The sequence below is a fragment of the Sceloporus occidentalis genome, unplaced genomic scaffold (genome assembly GCF_023333645.1).
Source record: "Sceloporus occidentalis isolate IW3139 unplaced genomic scaffold, rSceOcc1.0.p SCAF_4, whole genome shotgun sequence".
Taxonomy (NCBI): domain Eukaryota; kingdom Metazoa; phylum Chordata; class Lepidosauria; order Squamata; family Phrynosomatidae; genus Sceloporus; species Sceloporus occidentalis.
In genome coordinates, this window is record NW_028316984.1 from 24284354 (window position 1) to 24302065 (window position 17712).

A 17712-nucleotide genomic window follows, 5' to 3' on the forward strand; every position below is an offset into this window, starting at 1 on the left:
TTTAAAACCAGGCCTATTAATTCAAGACTCTGTCTCTTTCACTTCAAATGCATAGTGGTGGTAGCAGCTCATCTGCACATTTGGAGAATGATGGTGCACCCTTACATTGAAACCTGGTGGGTGATGTCTTGCACAAAATGACAGCTCTACACCATTCTTCATACAACTTTATCCATCTTTTTTTTATTGTGAGTCTTCTCATCAACAAGAAGTCCAAATTAAGTCTAACACAACATCCCCAGTTCATCTGTGCTATCCTGGACTCCATAGTAGGAAAGGTCTTTCTCCCAACCACCAAGGCTGAAAGATTAGCAGAGTCAGCTTCCTATCTGGCTAGAACAAGTGTAAGAGTCTCATAGATGCAATTCCTTCTCAGCTTGATGGCCTCTACAGCATGACTGACACTGTTGGCTTGATTACATACAAGAACATTAGAGTGTTGGTTCCTTGCCATATTTGATGAGTGGCTGATTCTTAAGCAAAGTGGCTAACAATACCACCCTGTATATGCCATTTGCTACACATTTCAAGCACTAACACCAATGTGCTCAGTCACAATGGTTGCATTCTTCTTGCTGGGGTGGGGGTGGGGAGCTGTTTCATCATCAATTGCCTATGGAGCAAGAATCAGAAGTCACAACATGTCAGTCAGTTTGAAATACTAACCGTGATCAAGTATCTTCAAATGTTCAAGTCTTTGCTGCAATGACAGGTTGTTCAGACATCTTTCTTCTGCATCTTTACTTTCACAGCCCATGTGCCAGGGGAGGATGCCAACAGAGTCAACATTCTTGAGTTGTGCCTCAACAGTGTCTCACAAGTGGACACTGACGTGGCTGGTAGTTCAGACTCTCTTTCATCTATGGGGGATTCCAAAGATGGATTTATTTACTATCACAGTTTAGGAAGTTTAGCTCTAGAGGCTTTCCTGTACAAATAGGGAAGAAAGAGCACTTAACAGACAGTTTATCTGCTACAGGGATTCCAGGAGGGGACTACCAGCACCTTCTCAGCACCTGTTCACATGGGTAGCAGCCTCAACAGGACTTTGCTATAAAATAACCAAAAAGCCTTCAAAGGTCAGAAGTCATTCCACAAGAACTTTGGTTAACATCTCACCTTTATAAAGCATTACAGCCTTGAGCTCATGCAGATGCCACCTTTGGAGAAACAGTACTGTCTTCCATGTGCAGTTGACAGTAAGCTTGCTACTCACCCATAATGTAGAAATCACAGATATTATGGAGAACAGTTGCTTACTTGTAACTGTCCTTTTTCAAATTGTCATCTGTGAACTCACACCCCCGCTGTGACTGTCTTGGCTCTATTCTGCCTTTGGTATCTCCTATGTGTTTCAGCATATGAGATGTGAGGGATAGAATGTGAATGCCAATGCATGTGCATCAAAGTGGGGCAGAACGTCTGCCAAAAATTGCTTTCCTTATCTCTAAATCCATAATGGCAAACCGATGGCATGTGTGCCACAGGTGGCATGTGATGCCATTTCACCTGGCACGGCCCAGAGAGAAGAAGGAACAGGCATGCATGTGCCCATTCCCCCTCCTCTCTGCTATTTCCTGGCCACCAGTGTCTCTGTGAGACAGCTGTAAGCCAGAAAATGGCACTGGGGAGAAGGAGCCACAGGCGAGCACCTCTGGCTCCTTCTCCTGGCCTTCACCTGTCTCTCTGAAACAACTGGAGGTCGTGAAAAGGGTGGAGAGGAGGAGTGACCCATCGCGCATCAAATTGCTCCTCCCCAGAGACCTTTTCTGGCCTCCAGCTACCTCTGGAGGGACAGCTGGGGACAGGGAAAGGTCTGGGAAGAGGAGGACTGGGCACGTGCCCATTTCTCCTCCTCCCCACAGATCTTTCCAGTCCACTGACTGTCTCTCAGAGACAGCTGGAGGCCAGGAGAAGGGCAGGATGAGGAGGAGGAGCTACCAGTGCACGCTCATTGCTCCCCCTCTCCTGGACTTTCCCTGGCTTCTAGCTGTCTCTCAGAGACAACTGAAGGCTGGGGAAAGAGTGGTGGGGGGAGTCCTGCCCCAGAAGCCCCGTCCCCAGAGGGTGAAAGCCTTGCCCCCAGCATGCAGCCTCACCTCCGGAGGGCAAAAGCCCCGCCCCAGCACATGGCCCCCAAAACCACCTCTATCACTGCTCTAGATGTTTCTGACATGTTCTGTGGAGAGTGAAGGACAACCCGTATTTAGAAGTTCACAGCTGACCATTTGAAGAACCATAATTGTATTTAAGCAATATGTTGTGTATTTTGATATGTAGGTGCTCACTACTGAATCATGCACAATTCATCTCAGAAGATTTTTTTTTCCAAATAAAGAGAACTGTCCTTCTTAAGAATTTGTTTTCACACTTTTCTTGGGCATTACCTTATCTTATGTAGTCTTGAGTAGCTTTAGTATTTGTTCAGTATTGTTTTAACTATTGTTCACACCTCAGGAATGGAGACCAGATTCTTGTCTGACTCGTATAATCTTATACAACTCTGTGAACCTGTGAAGGTTTATGATTTGTGTGACAAATCACATCTTTCTGAATCTTATAATATTCTGATGCCAGCCCACTCCCACTGCCTTGTAACTCCAGTATACCTACAGCTGTACAGTCATCACTCCATATTTGCGGCTTTGATATTTGCGGATTTGATTATTCACTGATTTCATTAATATGTTCTCTCTAGGACTGTCTAGGTCCTCCAGTGCAACTCTGTGGCCAACTTAAAGTAAAAGTTGCACTGAAAGACCATTTGTAGCTACTCCAGTGCCATTCTATGGTCAGTGTATGTTGGACATTGACCACAGAGTTGCACTGGAGGACTTAGAGATTCCTAGAGAGGTGTCCTCTCAGGTAAAAACAGTGATTTTGTTATTTGCGGTTTTTCCATATTCATGGGGGTCTTGTTCCCCTAACCCTAGCGAATATGGAGGGACAACTGTACTTTCAGTTGCTATCAGCACATCTGAAGAAGTGGATTGATATCCATGGAAGCTAATGCTAAAATAGTCTCAAAGGTGGTGTTTGATTCTTTCACACACACACACACACACCCCACTTCTCCATTTTACACTAACACAGTTATCTCTTTCAAAAATTGATTGTTCAAATATATTGTGTTCCTCTGCTGAGTGTGAAGAGGTATTCATAATGGGTTTTTTCTCCTCACTTGTAGTTGTTCTTATGTGCCTTGAAGTGGAGTCTGACTTATGGTGATCTGACCATGGGTAGCAAGATTTAGTCAGCAGAGGCTTGCCATTGATTAACTCTCTGAGTGAGAGAATGAAACTTTGCCCAAAGTTATCCAGGGAGTTTCCATGTGTGAGAGTGGATCCGAACACCAGTCTCCCAGAGTCCTAGTCCAACATTCAAACCATTGCACCACACTAGCTCTCTGGCTCTCCATTACTGCCAAAAAAGGCAGGGCTCACATAACCAAGATCTGATTCTATGAAACTCAGTGCTTTCTTCAATTCCATCCCTGACTTTCACCCAAGAAAGAACTCTCTATTTCCCTCCATACCTTTTAGCTTTCGTAACATCTGTATTCCCAAGCCCACTTGGCCTGAAATCAGGTTTTTAAAAGGTGTAAAAATGATAACTGAAGTTCTAACCAGTAGCATGCAAGTGAGATTTATCTCTGTATTTGTCAAAAACCTGCCAGAAATTTGGTGGCAGTCTTTTAGCCAAAGATGGTTGTGTAACTGAAACATATATTGGAAAAATAGCTTGAGTGAAATTCAGTTCCAGGTAATTTTCCTCAGGTCTACATTCTGACCTTCATTAAAAGGTGTATTGTTCATATAGGAGTTATAAAAAAAATTTTTTTTAATTATTTTATTTTATTTTTGCATACCAGCCTTATTCTGATCATGGAGTCCAAGCAGCATATCATCAAATTTATGCTCAGAGTGCCATAGCCATGCCAGCCCCTGTGATGCAACCGGATTCAGTTAAAGTAAGGCTTATAAATACATTTTACATTAGGGGTATATCTTAGATGATAGATAAAATTCAAGTTGGATGGGGAGATGATAGAAGGAACAAGACTTAAAGCTATCATCATCATCATTATTATTTATATCCTACCCTTCTCTCAAGACTGGAACTCAGGGTGGCTTACAACATTAAAAAAACACCATACAGTTAAAAACATACAAAAATAATATGTTAAAATAGGATTAAATTACTACAATAATTAAATAATTAAAACAAATTTAATGCTACAATATCAAATAATTTAAAAAGATAAAAATGCTTAAAATACATGAAAACAATATAGTACCCCAGGGCGATTCTTTAAAAGCATTCTGTTTTGAATGCCTGCCTGAAGAGGAAGGTTTTCGCCTTGTCAGTGGAAGGCCATCAAAGAAGGGGCCATTCTGGTCTTCCTGGGCAGGGAGTTCTAGAGTCTAGGGGAGCCATGGAAAAGACCCTCTCTCTTGTCATCACCAACCGTGCTTGTGGTGGTGGTGGGATGGAGAGAAGGGCCTCGCCTGTGGATCTTAGAGCCCAGGCCAATTCATATAGGGAGATACGGTCTGCCAAATAGCCATATAGGGCTTTATAGTCATCACCAGCACTTTGAATTGTGCCCAGAAACAAACTGGCAGCCAGTGGAGCTGTTTCAACAGGAGTGTTGTATGCTCTCAATAACCTGCCCCTGTTAGCAGCCTGGTTGCATCTCTTTGAACCAGCTGAAGTTTCTGAACACTCTTCAAAGGCAGCCCCATGTAGAGCACATTACAGTAGTCCAAACGTGATGTAACCAAGGCGTGTATCACTGAGGCCATATTCACCGTCTCAAGGAAGAAGTGCAGTTGGCACACAAGTTTAAAATGTGCAAAAGTACTCCTGGTCCCTTCAGGTTGAATATCAGTTCCCTGTTCTATCAGACACTCTGCACAGTTGAGAGGCCCTCTAGAGAAGATTTTCTGAGGATAGAAACAGCTGTAGTGAGAAAAGGGAACAAGCCGGCATTGTTTTCCCCATCCACCCGCAGGATCCCTCTGCTGTTACCAAATGTAAAAACCAACTGATAGCTTTTATTTTGGTTTTACTGTTGGATTGTGTGTGTGAAAGAGAGACAGAGAAAGAGAAGAGAGAGAGAGAAATAAAAAAGGAAATAATATAATTTTTTGCCAAATTGTAACTTCATATGCTGAAATTCTTTGAAATGTTAGATGTTTGGGTTTTCTTGGTGGCCACCCCCAGGATCTGGAACTGTTTTTCAAGAGAGGCTGGGCTGACTGCCTCCTTGTAGTCTTGCCATAGTACAGTGCACCTGCCTCATACGCACGCATTTAAGCTTATGCAGGCGCCCCATTGGAATAAATGGGGTGCGCGCCTGTGGTGCATGTGCGCCGCCGCATGCACGAGCCCCATTCATTCCAATGGGGCTTGAGCATGCACAGAATTCGGCTTACTCAGGGGGGTTCGGAACAGATCCCCTGCGTAAGCCGAGGGCGCACTGTATACAGGATTGTTTAATTGGTTTTAAACTTTTCTGTTATAAAGTATTTTATTTATGTTCTGTTTTAATCTATGTTGCATATTTCCTAGGGATTCCATATTGGGGGAAAGGCAGGATATAAATGAAATCAAACAAACAAAACAAACTTGCAGGCAAGGATTCAGGCAGGCTTTAAACATTTGGTGGATGCAGGGTTTTTATTTGTGTGCTTTAAGTGATTTTCATTTAAATAAAATAAAAATAAAACTTTTATTTGTATCCCACTTTTCTGTTTTATTATATTAATGTATTTAGTTCTATTTTAATATTCAAACTTTTTGTATTTTATCTGTATCCGTTTGCTTGATACAAGCTGTTTTGTGTCCCAGGTTTGACAGGAAGGGGAGATATTAATAAATTGTAATAATGTACGGTACATACACAAACTTTTTCCTGTGGAGGGTGCTATAGAACTAAACATCACTAAGAAAATTCATTGCTGTTATGTGCCTTCAAGTTGCTTCTGAGTTATGGTGAACCTAATGCAACCCTATCATGGGATTTTCTTGGCAAGATTTGTTGCAAGAAAATTTTCCTTTGAAGCTAAGAGAATATGATTTGCCCAAGCTCATCTTTTCCATGGCTGAGTGAGGATTTGGAACCTAGTCTCCAGAGTTGTAGTCCAGTGCTCAGATCAGTACATCAATTAGCTAATAAATTATAGAAATGATTCATTCAGTTGCAGATAATAATTTTCGTTCTTGCCTTCAAATACAGTGAGCCCTTGATATCTGCTAGGGTTTGATTCTAGGACCCCCGTGGATATCAAAGTCCTTGGATGCTCAAGTCCCCATTAAATACAGTGACCTAGTAAAACCGTATCCTTTACATAAAATGGCAAAATCAAGGTTTGCTTTTTGGAATTTTAAAAAAATATTTTCAAGCTGTGAGTGGCTGCATCCATGGATGCAGAATACATGGATATGGAGGGCCAGTTACATTTTAAAATATTTTATTATATGGTTATTATTTTTGTATTATTATGTGAATGGTGGTATCAAGTGAAAAGGGATAGAAAACAGTGTTGATTGGGATGTGGATCCTACTTGCAAGTCAGTAGCTATGGACTTTATCACATGTGAGGAATTTCTCTTAATTTCGAATGAAAAAAGTGGAGCCAGAACACATTCATGTGAATTCGCTAGTTCAGCGAATTTACGTGAATGCGAATTGTGTTTGAACTGGCTTCTCATTGCCTGAAAATAGCATGCCATTGCCCAAATTTGCATGTGGTAGTGTATCATGCAATAATGTGAAACTCCATGATTGCACTTGGACTGACTTCCCATTGCCCAAATTTGTGTGTAGTAGGCTATCACGCAATAATGTTAAACCCCATGATTGCGTTCAGATTGCCATTGGATTATACTTCTAATTTCCCTTGTCTGATAAACTCCTATGTCTTTTATAGCTCTGAGTCAGCTGCTTCTACTGCAACTTATGATTCTTCCTCTTCTCTCACTGCTCAGTGATACCTGCCAAGTAATCTATCTTTGCTTAATCTCACATTTTATCATATTTATCTTCCTTAAACCTTAAGTGAATATTTTTCATTAGATTTATACTAACATTTATAATAGTCTGAAGTTAAAATATTATATTCAATTGACACACTTTAGTTCTTTTTCTAAAAATTCCAAAATAATTCTATATGTAATTTGACTACCTGTTAATATTTTGCAACCATATTTTTGTGCCAGATACTGCACAATAGTACTTTCCCTTTTTGTTCTTAAATGATTATTAGCTATAGTCTACTCCAGTGGTTCTTAACATCTGGTCCACAGACCCCTAAGGGTCTGCAATGTATTAACAGGGGGTCTGTGAAGGCTTGAAGGCTTCTCGGGGCACCTCTTCCCTGCAGCCAAGCAGCCACAGGACAGGAGCCAAGGCTGGCTGACTGGGTGGACCTGCATGTTGCCAGTAATGTGGCCACTCCACTGAGGAGGAGGAATGCTGGGCAGTTGAATGACAGTCTTTAACAGAAAATTTGCTGCCAAAGGCAGAAATAAAATGAAAAAAGTAGGTATAGATTCCCACGCCACAAAAAAGAACAGTTCATGTGTCAGCAAATCTTTTGTTTAAAATTAATGAAATGCATATAGGAAAGGAAACAATCAGGTTGGGTAAATCTTGTATAACAAAACAAAAACAATTTGAATCTTAGAAATCACTTGAAAGCATCTTCTAATGTGCATTCATAGATTTTTTCTCTTTCATCACCCTCCACTTTTCTTCTGATTTCCATTTTGGAGGCTAAACTTATAGATCTATGACAATTTAAAGGGCTGGGGTAGCTGATGAGGCAGGCTTATCTTTGTTTTGCTATTCATTCATGCTTGGTAATGGATTCTGGAGGCAGCTGCTATTTACCTTCTCTGTTGTACACAAGAACATGCAACTACAGTAAGATTAGCTAAAATAGAATCCCATTCTTGGGTAGGCTCAAGTTGCAATCCACTACATGTGGGTTAACTCCTCATGCCAACCTAATCAAGGCAGAAATGATCAGAATTCTAAACTTTTGTTCAGAGCAGATATTGTGGATAAAAAGTTGTATTTTTTTTGTTATGACTTTGTTAAACTTCCAAGGTCAAAATGTGTTTGCACACATTGTACACACTGTACATACTGGCTATAACAACAACTTTTGGCAGCTTCAATCAAAGATGTTTGCAAGACAACAGATTGCAAGGAGCCTTCAACATTTGTCAGGCATTACAAAGTGGATAAATATAGATCAAGTAAACAGCTTGTGGCACTGTGACAGACAGTGATGCAAGAAAACAGTAGTCAGACCCGCCCTTGAATTAGCTTTTTGGATATATCCCACATGTAGCCTACCTGAGAATGAGAGGTTGATATTGTTAACTACTTTCAAATTGGACCTCATAGTGACCCTGTGGATGAGACACCTCCAAGCCACTCTGTCCTCTGTTGTACTACTTAGCTCTTGCAAATCCAGGCCCATGACCACTCTGATTGAATCTATCCATCTGGCATGTGATCTTCCTCTTTCTTCTAGCCTCAACCTTTTCTAGCTTTATTTTCTTTTCTAATGAGTTGTTCCTTCTCATGATGTAGCCAAAGTACAATAGTCAGTTTGATCATCTTGGCTTCCAAAAAATTTTCAGGTTTTATCTGTTCAATATGTTCATCTTTTTGGCTGTCCTCAGCACTCTTCTCCAGTAGCACATGTCAAATGAATTGATACTCTTCCAATCTACTTTCTTCACTATCCAGGTTTCTCATCTGTACATGGTAGGGAATACAGTGGCTTGGACAATTCTAACTTCACTGTTCATTTGCATTTCTTTACTCTGTAGGATCTTGTCTAGTTCTTTCATAGCTGCCCTTTCCATTCCTAGTATTCTGATTTCTTGACTGTAGACTCCATTCTGGTCAATGTTTGATCCTAGGTACGGGAACTCTTTTACTATTTCGATTTCCTCATTGTCTAAGTAGAATTTATCTATTTCTTCCGTTGTCATTATTTTTCTTTCCTTTATGTTCAGCAGTAAGCTTGCCTTTCTACTTTCATCTTTGACCTTCCTTAGTAATTCTTCCAAGTCTGTGATGATTTCTGCTAGTACAGTCAGTCCTCTTTATCCACAGATTCAAGCATGCATGGTTTGAAAATATATATATATTTAAAAGTACAGTATAAATTTCAAATAGCAAACCTTGATTTTACCATTTTATATGAGGGACACCATATTTCTATGCCATTGTATTTAATGGGACTTGAACATCCACAGATTTTGGTATGCACGGGGATCATGGAACCAAACCCCAGTGGATAACAAGACCCACGGTGTCATCCGTATACCTTAGATTGTTGATGTTCCTTCCTCCTATCTTTGCTCCTTCTTCTGAGTCTAAACCTGCTCTTTGTATTATATTTTGTGCATACAAGCTTGCACCTCTGAGATTTCTCTGCCCATGTATGGTTAGAGTTTGTGCTGTAGAATTTTGAGCATAATTTTGCTTGTGTAACATATATTAGCACCAGAATTGATCCTGTCTGTGTGCATTGTAGCATTTCAATCAGAATATCATCACTTCCTGGTGATTTATTTTTTTCCAATTTGTCATATCACGATTACCACCTCACTTTTTAGAATTTAGCGTTAATCTTCATATGATTCTTCACCCCACTTATCATTCATTTTTTCATATCTTTTATATAACTCTTCTTTGTACTGCATCCAACATCTTGGATGAGTTTGATGCTCACTGTGAATAGTCGTTCCAGGTAGGTTGAAGGAGCAATCCACCACCATGCAGAGCAATTACATTTTTAAAATATTCTATAATTTCTGTCTATCAATGTTCACTGTACTGGTGGGTTAGCAGGTTTTTATAATCATATTAAAGGAAGAGTGTGTAAGGAGGCAATGGCTACAACCATTTAGAATTCTGATTATTGCTGCCTCGATCAGATTGGCACGAGGGGTTAGTGGATTTCCCTTCAGCCTCCCTAGAATGACTATTCACAGTGAATATCAGTCATTCATTCTTTCCCTGCCGAAACTTTATTGCATTATTTACATTGCTGTGACCAGAAAGCAAAAGTGTTTTTCTCCAGCACTTCCCAGAGGCGTGGGGCTGTGGTGCATCTAAATTCCACGCCACTCCCAAACCGGCACTTACTGCCCGTCTGTTTTGGCCCTATATTACCATGAGGCTTTAAAATGAGGAATTTTTGAAAGCCTCACTGAATCAAGGGGGGAATTCCTTGTCTCTCAGAGATAACAATGGAAGGAAAACTGACAGGCCAGATGAGGACTTCCTGTGTGGTGGAGGTGCCTCTTCCCTTTTGGTTCAGTTTACTTTTTTTTTTAACTGTGTTAAAATATATACAAATTGGTTTAGAATATATTATAATAAAACTACTATTTTGAATTTACAGTTTTTTCCTCTTATTTAGGAAGCAAGGATACATTCTGTGAGGAGGAATTTTTCTCATCCTTCGTCGATGACTTTGAAGCCTCGCTATGCACGTAGTCCTCACTTTCATCCTAGAAAAGATTACAGATCAGATGACACAATGCTTGCTACTCCTTCCTCCACAGATTCTGTTAAATAGAACCTTAGGTATTTACCAAATAATGAATACATTAGCACATAAAAGGTATGTAATTTTGTAGCTCATCATATTTGTCAAGTATTGGTAAATCAAAATGAGCTTACTTTTTGTAAGGAAATACAAGACCTTACTTGTAAACATTCAGTTAATAAACATTAATGACAGCAAAATCATGGTTACCCTTATCAGTTGTTATACATACATGGTGACACATACTTGTAATTTGTAGGCCATGTATGTACTGTTTATTAATCCAGCACATTTCTGTTACAAAACAAACTTTTAATTCCCTTTCCTCTGGTAAATTGCAAGAACAGCTAACTGTGATATAAAGAACAATTTTTTTAGACTGAAAATGCATAATGTGTTGGATTCTCAATTTTTTAAAAAATATTTCTGTTTCAGTATCCTTTTGTTTTCTTCAGTTTGGTATAAATTCTGTTTTACATATTTCTGCTAAAATCAAATCAGTCTGTTTTTAATTTTAAGGAAGAATTTTAGAATTGTTAATGTCCTTTGAAAGATGAAAAATAGGACCACTTGCTTGTATCAATATTCTGATTTCTCTGGCTGGTGCTCTTAAGCATACTAAAATTACATGCATTCATGGCATTCTTTTATGTGTGGAAAATACAAGCATTGCATTAATACAGTACTAAACTATTTGAAAACCTACATTCATCTATTGGCCATCAATGTGTGCAGGAACAAAATGAATCACTGCCTGTATCATGTCCTGGAGAAGAACTCTTTTTTTCATCTTCACTGTGAGGATCAAATTTAGTTGTTTGCTCCTTGCTTTTCTTTATCATCTTTTTGTTGCATTGCTGCCTCATCTTTGCTTTATTCCAGCAGAATAAATATATCTGCTGTGTTTAATTGGACTGAAAGCCCAGTTCTGTCACTTCCACTGTAGAATTTCATTATTTTATTTCATTATTTTAAACTCTATATTTATTTCAGGTGAATTTCTGACTCTTTTAAGGGCTTATTTTTTATGTTAGACAAGGATTTTGTAGTCATTATTACAACAATAGTAGTTACATCAGTAAGATCACATTTAAATAATGTATTTAAGAATTACTGGTGTTGTCTTTTAACATGGTACTGGACAAATAAATATGTCTCCTACAAGCATTTTATTTATTTTTCTAGTAATATTCACTTTAAAATCTTTATGTTGGTATGTACTTGTATTGAGCAGAAAAAAGACTCCATGCAAAAGTAATTTATTCCTTTTGTAAAAATGTTTATGATATCTCAGTGGTTACCAGATTTAAATGGTCTTCATGTCAAATATAAATAACTTGAATTGCTGGGGTATGTCAGTTCAATGTTTCTGTTTTTATAGTTGTACAAGTTTTAAAATATATTTGTATAAATGTGTTGACATCTCTTGAAACTGCTTTATGTCTGTGAAAGGACTTGCTCAGTTGTAAATACTATACTGAATATACAATAGAGAGAAAAAACAGGAAAAGGTCATGTGTTCTGTTATTGTGGATTTATTTTGCAGTTTATCATGCCACAATTGTATGTAACCTATTTTATCCAAGCAATCAAGATTGGTTTTAAATCTTTTGCTTGGTTCCTTTTTATTTATTTTTAATTATTATTTTCTATATTATGCAAAAATGTGTATTATACACACAAAAAAGTTGGATCCACTGTTACCATTCTGTTGATGGAACTGCTTCTGTCAGCAGAATGAGGAGTGCTGATTCCTGGTTCCCCACACACTGCCCCAGACATACCCTCAAGATGTGCTGGGAGAAGAAGGGGCTGGAAAATTAATATCCCTATTGCATTATTTTTTTTAATATTTTTAAAGCATCCAAGGAGCACAGGGTATTTAGAAGTGCAGGTCTGAAAACAACTTTATTCATAAATCTAATCCATTATTCTAGCTACCTGTGATCTCTTACTAACTTACTAACATGTAAATACCTCAAATTTTCCAATTTAATTAATTCTATTTAAAACAGCAATAGAAACCTCAAGGGTGGTTTGCAGCTCTCTTAATTTGGCCATACTGTAGTTCATATAGACATATTGAATAACAGAAATAAGTGTCTAATTAAAATAAAAGTTCCATATAGATAAGTCTTGCAGTTGTAATCCCAGAAGTAATACTTCCAGAAGTAAGAAAAGGTGCCTTGCACAGTCTAGTTATGTAACATAAGCTGGACTCTCAGTGCTTTTCAAAGTAAATGTTTTTCTTGTACATTTGTGATAAATTTTGGAATGTTCTGTAGCTTTGAACACTACTTGGATCTAGTAAAACTCCTTTTGTCTTATTTCCATTGAGAAATATAATGGTTCCCAAGGCTACCATACTTTCTGATGTCATGATATCATACTCAGCCTCTTATTTGTGTCTGGAAAGCAAGAATTGACAATGCTTCTACTATATGTTATAGAAAAAAAATGTATTAAAATCCTGATCTTAACTTTCTGTTAGTGTTCATAACGGAATCATATGTGCCGTCTATTTAGAAATGAAGAAATTATTTAAGTATGTATCATCATAACGGCAAACATATTTTAAGAAATAGGTAGGAAATGTCATAATGTTGAAACAGAACTTTGCTATTAATGGAAAAATGTCCTGTTTTGAAATTTAGAAAAAGCATGAACATCAAATTTTGTTCAGTTTTGCAAAGCAAAAAAATCATAACATAGTCATTTGAGCTTTTACTTTTATATTTTTTTATCCTTTAAATTACTCTAAAGTCCAATTACAAATGGTTATAACAGAGTGCATCCCAATAATTTACACAAAGGTAACAGAACACATGGCTTTGTGTGTATGTTTTATACCTCTATTACGGTTTTCATGTACAATGTCAGTTCATTGTAATATGTATTAAGATGTAAAAGTAATTTCAAGGCAATTGTATTAACTCTCACATTGTGGCAGCTTTTTTAAGAAAAACTGCACTGTAACAGGGAAAGTTATTTTAATAATATATACATACAAATCTACTTAGAAACTGGATTATTTTCTATTTGCCAGTTCTATATTATTGTAGAGCTCTTTTTAGGCAGAATATTACACAATAGTAGAAGAGTATTGTCTATTTTTTAATTTCATTACTAGGCAGTGTTATTCAGCTCTTTTGATATGATAACACTGTTCTAAAATATGTTAAACTGGCAATTAAAACAGGCTGTATGATGATGTATTTTGTAACACAGGTATTTACAGTACTTTTCATCATAATAATAAACGTTTGTTCACAAAAATGCACACTCGTAAAAAAAACTGTAAAAAGTTTGTATTCATTTACAGTAGTATTCCTAAAAAAATTGGTAGGATGCCTGCATCCCTCCATGTGGTTAATACATCCTTAAGTTCATACTGATGTACAGACAAATGTTGAATATATAGAAGAATGTTTTATTAAAAGTTTAATAGTGCTTCAGAATTTTGAAAACCTGTTATTTGCTCACTTTTTATTTAAACAATGTATACTGTCCTGTCAATCTGTAGGCATGGTGGTAGCTCACAGAGGATTCCGTTTAGTCAGTAAAGCCCTGTACTCTCTGCCTTCTGCCCCACTACAAAAGAAACACAAATAAGAGTAATTGCTGGAAAGCAGTATGGAAGGTGTGGCAGACGGCCTGTTCATGGCCTCTTGCACAACGCTGCATCCCTTATGCACATGGAGGTGAGGTACAGGAAAACAGATGTCTGTAAGATTAGTGAAGATTTTCTGTATAGGGACACTATATCTGAGCCAGATTGTGGCATTGATGTACTGTATAATGTACAGTAATAAAACAGGTGTCTACATTCTGTACCTTTAAAAAAAAATAAGTGGTTTTGTAACGATGTTTCATCTAAATAAAGCATTCTTTATCTACTAATGATGATGCCCATTCATTTTTAGGGGGCAGAAGCAAGAGCTTCAGTCCCATAAGTAAACCAGCCTCCTGGAATTTGCAAACAGTAGGATTCAAGAAGCAACATTCAGGATGGGAGCACAAGGTTGAAAGCATCAAAATGTCAGTTGGTTCCATTTTGAAAGGCCCGCTCCTGGATATCTTCAGGGTTAACCACAAAAAGCAATGTAATTCAAAAGTATTTGCTATGGTTATTTTTTGAATATTTCACAATAACTATAGTAAAGTCAACAAAGGTAATATCTGAACATGACTGTTGTGTTTATTACAGTTGATATTCAGCACATACAAACAATTACATTTGCATGTGCTGAAATATGGATGCTCCTGAGAAATAATCACATTCACAAGGGAGGGGGAGTGATGATACTTTCTTCCCTACCCTATATATTACCCCTGGGAGGAATCTTCTCCAGTCATTTAACAATTTTCTGAAACAGCATTCTCCTCCATTTGCATTTAATGGACAAAACAAATTAGTTTTAATATGAAATAAATTTATGAAGAGATGTAACCCCCGTCATGTATTCTTGAGTGCTTCTTTTTAGTTTAGGGCTGGTAGTGTGGTGTTTGTGGGTGCTCCAGCCAATGGACATCTACCCCATACAGTTTGCTCTGCAGATTTTCAATAATCTGGGCTCCATGTTCTGAGGAAGTAAAGATAGTGGACAAAGGCTTCAAAGCCCTCCTAGATTGGCTGGTGCTACTGGATACCACTTATGAGAGGATAAAGCAGGGAGATCAGAGATAGGAAGAGAAGTAGGTTGGGGTGGGTGGAGGAGAATATGTAACAGATCTATATGGATGTGTATTCTGATGTCTTCTGGGTGTCTATAGTATGTTTTAAGGCTGGTCTAGTGTGGGATGGGGTGAGTGGGTTGTGATCATGAATGAGAATGAAGAGAGTGACGGTGAGCAGATCTGCCATGGTTTGAGTATGGAGTGAGGAAGAGAACTATGGTTTCAAAAGAGCAGTTTTGTTTGCTGGGGGCCATACTACCACTTAGCAATAGCACTTACATTTCTTTATGGCTTTTTAGTGCAATGCACTCTAATTGGTTTACAATGTGTTAGCTAATTTCCCCCAACAAGCTGGATACTCATTTTACTGACCTACAAAAAGATGGAATGCTGAGTCAATCTGAAGCCCTGCAGGGTCAAACTCACATTTTGGCTGTGTTACATGTTTTGGCTGCAGTGATGGCATTTAACCAGTACACCACCAGGGTTCCTGGAGCTTTTCTGCTCAACAATGGCTCCTTTTCATCCTGGAGAGAAGTGACCCGTGGGGTCTCAAGGGCTCTGTCCTGGGCCCAGTGCTATTCAACATCTTTATCAATGATTTGGATGGCAGAATTGGGGGTATACTCATCAAATTTGCAGATGACACCAAATTAGGAGGAATAGTTAATACTCCAGAGAACAGGTTCAAAATTCAAAATGATCTGAATAGACTAGAATGCTGGGCCAAAGCTAACAAAATGAAATTCAACACAGAGAAATGTAAGGTACCGCACTTAGAGCGGAAAAATGAAATGAACAGATGGGGGACACCCAGCTATGTGTAAATGGGATCTAGAAGACCACGTAGACCACAAATTGAACATGAGTCAACAGTGCGATGCGGCACCTAACAAGGCCAATGTGGTTTTAGGCTGCATCAATAGAAATATAGTGTCTAGATCAAGGGAAGTAATAGTGCCACTCTATTCTGCTCTGGTCAGGCCCAACCTGGAATACAATTGAAGTGGAACAAACTCCCTCAGAGTGTAGTGGAGTCTCCTTCATTAGAGGTCTTTAAACAGAGGCTGGATGGACATCTGTCAGGGATGCTTTGATCTAGATTTCCTGCATGGCAGGGGTTTGGACTGGATGGCCCTTGCGGCCTCTTCCAACTCTATGATTCTATGACATCTAAATGCATGTGTACTGTAGTTTCTTGAGATTTGGAATACCAGTGAGTTTCTTTAATACTTGTGTTTTCTTTGGGCAATGAACAAAACGTATAATTATGGGAAATGTAATTTGCTTGGGGTTGATGGTTGACATTTTGATGGGCTCTTTTTATATGAGTAGGTTGGAGATCAAACTGGGCAAGTGGTGTTTAGCCATGTGAGGAAAAACAGGATAATGTCACCTTGTTCTGCATGATCAGGGATCCCACATATTCTAATATTCGAACATCTATTTCAGTTTTGTAAATTTTCCTTCTTGTTTGTGAGACATTAATTCATTTCTTCTAGCTTTTGAATGTTGGATTCATGGGATGTTCCTTGTTCAAAGGCTGTGTTAGACATGTCATCTACATCTCTGCTAAGGGTGATTAGTGCAGTAAGCTTCGAATCTACCAGTTCAAAAGCCAATGCCCAATATTTTTGAAGATCTCTAACCAGGTTCTCAACAGAATTTTTCCAAGAGATTCGAAAAGGGTAAGTCTGGTGTCAGGGGACTGTCACCTATTCCTCTTTTGCTGCCTTTATGTGAGCCTCATGTCATCCCAGCATCTCTTTGAGACTCATTGACTTAAGATTTCGGCTGCTTAGCGAATGAATATTCCCTGGTCTGCTAACCTTTTTGTTCTTTGTATCAGTTGAGCTGTTTTGATCATAACATCCGGGTGCAGTTCACTCCAATTGTTAAGAAATGAGATCTTGTCCCACTTGATTGTAATGCATCTCCCATGAATGATGGTGAGCCACGCTCCCACAACTTCAGTTTTCTTGCTATACAGTGTTGTCATAGTGTACCTTCAAGTCATTCCAACATATGGCAACCCTAAGGTGAACCTATCATGTGGTTTTCTTGGCAAGTTTCTTCAGAGGGGGGGTTGCTATTTCCATCCTCTGAGGATAGCCAAGCAAAGATTCAAACTCTGTTCTCCAAAGTCATTATCCAACACTCAAACTACTACACCACACTGGCTCAATAGAGATTTTATTATTGCTATCTACTTGTAGAAAGCAAAATATGAAAATTACTCTGACAGTTTTTTTCTGTGTGCAATCATACTAAGTTGGTAGTTCAAAAGTAGAAGGGATGGGGATTGGTTAATTTTTGTGCTTAAAATATTAATGAATTGCTGTTCCTCCTACGTGACAACTATCAGCTCAGTATCACTACACAAATTTTTAATATGCTCAGAATAATTTCCATGTTTTTACCAAATGGAGTTTACATTTATTAGTCCTTTAGG

At 38.4% G+C, this 17712-nt stretch overlaps 1 protein-coding gene across 9 annotated transcripts in view; it reads left to right on the plus strand.

Moving 5' to 3' along the window:
• The window catches only part of BOLL (boule RNA binding protein), a 48693-nt gene extending 34214 nt beyond the window's left edge, over nucleotides 1–14479 (plus strand). For 8 of the 9 annotated variants that reach the window (XM_089519501.1, XM_089519496.1, XM_089519498.1 and 5 more), the window contains 2 exons: nucleotides 3872–3970; nucleotides 10455–14479. In XM_089519501.1, the coding sequence (XP_089375627.1) occupies nucleotides 3872–3970; nucleotides 10455–10613 (258 nt within the window). In that variant the 3' untranslated portion in view covers nucleotides 10614–14479. Of the gene's footprint in view, nucleotides 1–3871; nucleotides 3971–10436 lie in introns of all 9 variants that reach the window. The other variant, XM_089519494.1, reaches the window with a different exon arrangement.
• Nucleotides 14480–17712: the final 3233 nt, after the last annotated feature.